The sequence below is a fragment of the Chenopodium quinoa genome, unplaced genomic scaffold, assembly GCF_001683475.1.
Source record: "Chenopodium quinoa cultivar QQ74 unplaced genomic scaffold, ASM168347v1, whole genome shotgun sequence".
Lineage (NCBI taxonomy): Eukaryota > Viridiplantae > Streptophyta > Magnoliopsida > Caryophyllales > Amaranthaceae > Chenopodium > Chenopodium quinoa.
Genome location: NW_018742817.1, coordinates 1767240 through 1769952, shown reverse-complemented (window position 1 = coordinate 1769952; position 2713 = coordinate 1767240). Strand labels below are relative to the sequence as shown.

At 46.4% G+C, this 2713-nt stretch overlaps 1 protein-coding gene across 1 annotated transcript; it reads right to left on the bottom strand.

The window, feature by feature from the left end:
* Nucleotides 1–493: 493 nt before the first annotated feature.
* LOC110725991 lies at nucleotides 494–1996 on the bottom strand. Its single transcript, XM_021905467.1, has one exon. It carries the CDS (start codon nucleotides 1994–1996, stop codon nucleotides 494–496), a length of 1503 nt encoding a protein of 500 aa, XP_021761159.1.
* Between the last annotated feature and the right edge of the window lie 717 nt (nucleotides 1997–2713).

The window sequence follows — 2713 nt, the reverse complement described above, 5'->3', positions numbered from 1 at the left end:
GACCTAGCTGTATATACAGCTTTTTGGCTAAGTACTAAACTTAAACATAATATTTCTTCAAATTTTCAGTGTTCCATGTACGCGGAATTGGTCGGCCGTTCATGGCTTCAAGACGGTAAGTCCCATCTCGGACTTCTTCCCTGATTCGATACGGCCCTTCCCAGTTTGGGGTCAACTTTCTATCTTCATTTGCTCGTCCCACAACCTCCATCTTCCTTAGGACCAGATCTCCCAATTTTAGCGGCCGCCTTGACACTCGGTGATTGTATCCCTTGTCATCCTTGTGCGATAGATTTCATGTCTAAGCACCGCGTTGCCCCTAGCTTTAGGAAGGAAGTCTGAAGTCTAAGGCGGTCTTCATGGCTTCTCAATTGGCCGTTTCATCATATAGCATCACCCTAAGGGTGGGCTCATACATCTCAATTGGGAGGACAGCCTCGGCGCCATAGACCAAGAATAATGGAGTTTCTCCTGTGGAGCTCTTGGTCGTGGTTCATATGGACCATAATACATTAACCAACTCATCAGCCCATAAGCCGTCTGCCCTTTCAAGCTTGCGCTTGATTCCATTGGAGATCAACTTGTTGTATGCCTCTACTTGGCCATTGGCTTGTGCTCGGCCGACTGAAGCAAAGCAATAAGCTATGCCCTGGTCCTCCAACCATTCTTTGAGTTGAGGCGTTTCAAACTGCGTTCCATTGTCGAATACCATAGACTGAGGAACGCCAAAACGTATAATGATACTCTTCCATATGAAGGCTGAAACATCCGTCCACTTGATGCCCCGTACAGCCTCGGCCTCCACCCACTTTGTGAAGTAGTCTACTACTACAAACACATAACGCCTTTTTCCAGATGTTGGTGTGTACGGTCCTAAAATATCCATCCCCCATTTGGCAAAGGGGAGCGGACTACTGATGGCCGACAAACTGTTGGCGGGGCGGTGGATCAAAGTTGCAAATCTCTGGCACTTGTTACATTTCTTCACCATTTTCATGGAGTCTGACTTTAAGCTCGGCCAATAGTAGCCCAGATGGGCAGCCTTTTTAGCCAAGTCTCGTCCTCCAATATGAGAGCCGCACTGCCCCTGGTGAAGATCGTCCAGGACATCATATCTTTTCTCAGGAGTAATACACTTTAGGTACGGCTTCACAAATGCATTTTTAAACAACTCCCCCTGCTTCATTTCGAAACAGGCCGATCTCTTTTTCATCAGCCAGCTGTCTTTAGGATCGGCCGGGAGTAATCCATCCTTTAGATAAGATATGATCCCGTCCATCCAAGTAGAGCTTCTATCAATGATATGTACCGGCTCGGCATCAATACTCCTTCTTTCCTTTACCTCCCAAAATACCGACCTGGGGGTATCACATGATGCTGAGGATGCTAATTTAGAGAGGGTGTCCGCCTGATGATTAGACGAACGAGGAACTTGTTGTAGAGTAAAATGATCTAGGCCCTTAGCCTCATCCTTTACAATTTTCAGGTATTTCATCATAGCTGCCTCCCTTGCCTCGAAGTCTCCATTCACCTGGCCGACTACAAGTAGGGAGTCCGAGCTTACATCAACTTTTGTTGCTCCTGCCGCCTTACACAATCTAAGGTCGGCCAGGAGGGCTTCATACTCGGCCTCATTATTGGAGGCTTGAAACTGAAATCTCATAGCGTACTCAAACTTATCTCCCTCAAGAGACTGACATATGACACCCGCACCACACCCGGTAGCTGTTGCACTACCATCCACGAACACCTTCCAGATCTGGTCTCCGGCTGGCTGAAGATCCGGCCGAGTCATCTCAGCTAAAAAATCACCAAAGGCTTGTCCCTTGATTGCTTTTCTTGGCTCAAACGCAATGTCAAAGCCTCTCATTTCCAAGGCCCACTTGAGCATACGGCCACTTGCCTCTAGAGTTGTAAATGGCTTCTTCAGAGGTTGGTCTGTGTAGACCACAATTGAATGTGCCAAGAAGTATGGCCGCAGCTTTTTCGATGTCATGTATAATGCCAAACCAAATTTTTCAATAGGGGGATACTTCAGCTCAGCGTTGTGAAGTACATGGCTGATAAAGTAGACTGGGATCTAGTGGCCGTCCCGTTCAGCAATTAGGACGACACTTAGAGAGTGTTTAGAGATGGCGAGATAGATAAATAGCTTCTCACTCTTGAGTGGACTGACGAGCCGAGGAAATGTATGAAGGTGGCTTTTTAGCTGTATGAATGCTTCCTCGGCCTCCTCTGTCCATTCAAACATGGCTTTCTTCTTAATGGTTTGAAAGAAATAACGGCACTTATCCCCTGATCTTGATAGAAACCTACCAAGTGTTGCTAAACAGCCGGTCAATCTTTGTACTTCTTTAATCGTCCTTGGTGACTTATGTCCAGGACGACTTGAATCTTTTCAGGGTTGGCCTCAATTCCACGCTGATCATTTAAAAATCCGAGAAATTTACTGGACTCAACACAAAAGACACATTTCTTTGGATTTAACATCATCTTATGCCGCCTGAGTTTGGTAAAAGTTTCTCGCAGATCCTTCAGATGGTCGGCCGGCTCTTTTGACTTGACAATCATGTCATCAATGTACGCCTCCATATTCCGGCCGAGCTGATCTCTGAATACTGTATTAACAAGTCGTTGAAAGGTAGCTGGGCATTCTTAAGGCCGAATGGCATAACTTTGTAACAGTACAACCCTTGCTCACTTACGAACGCTG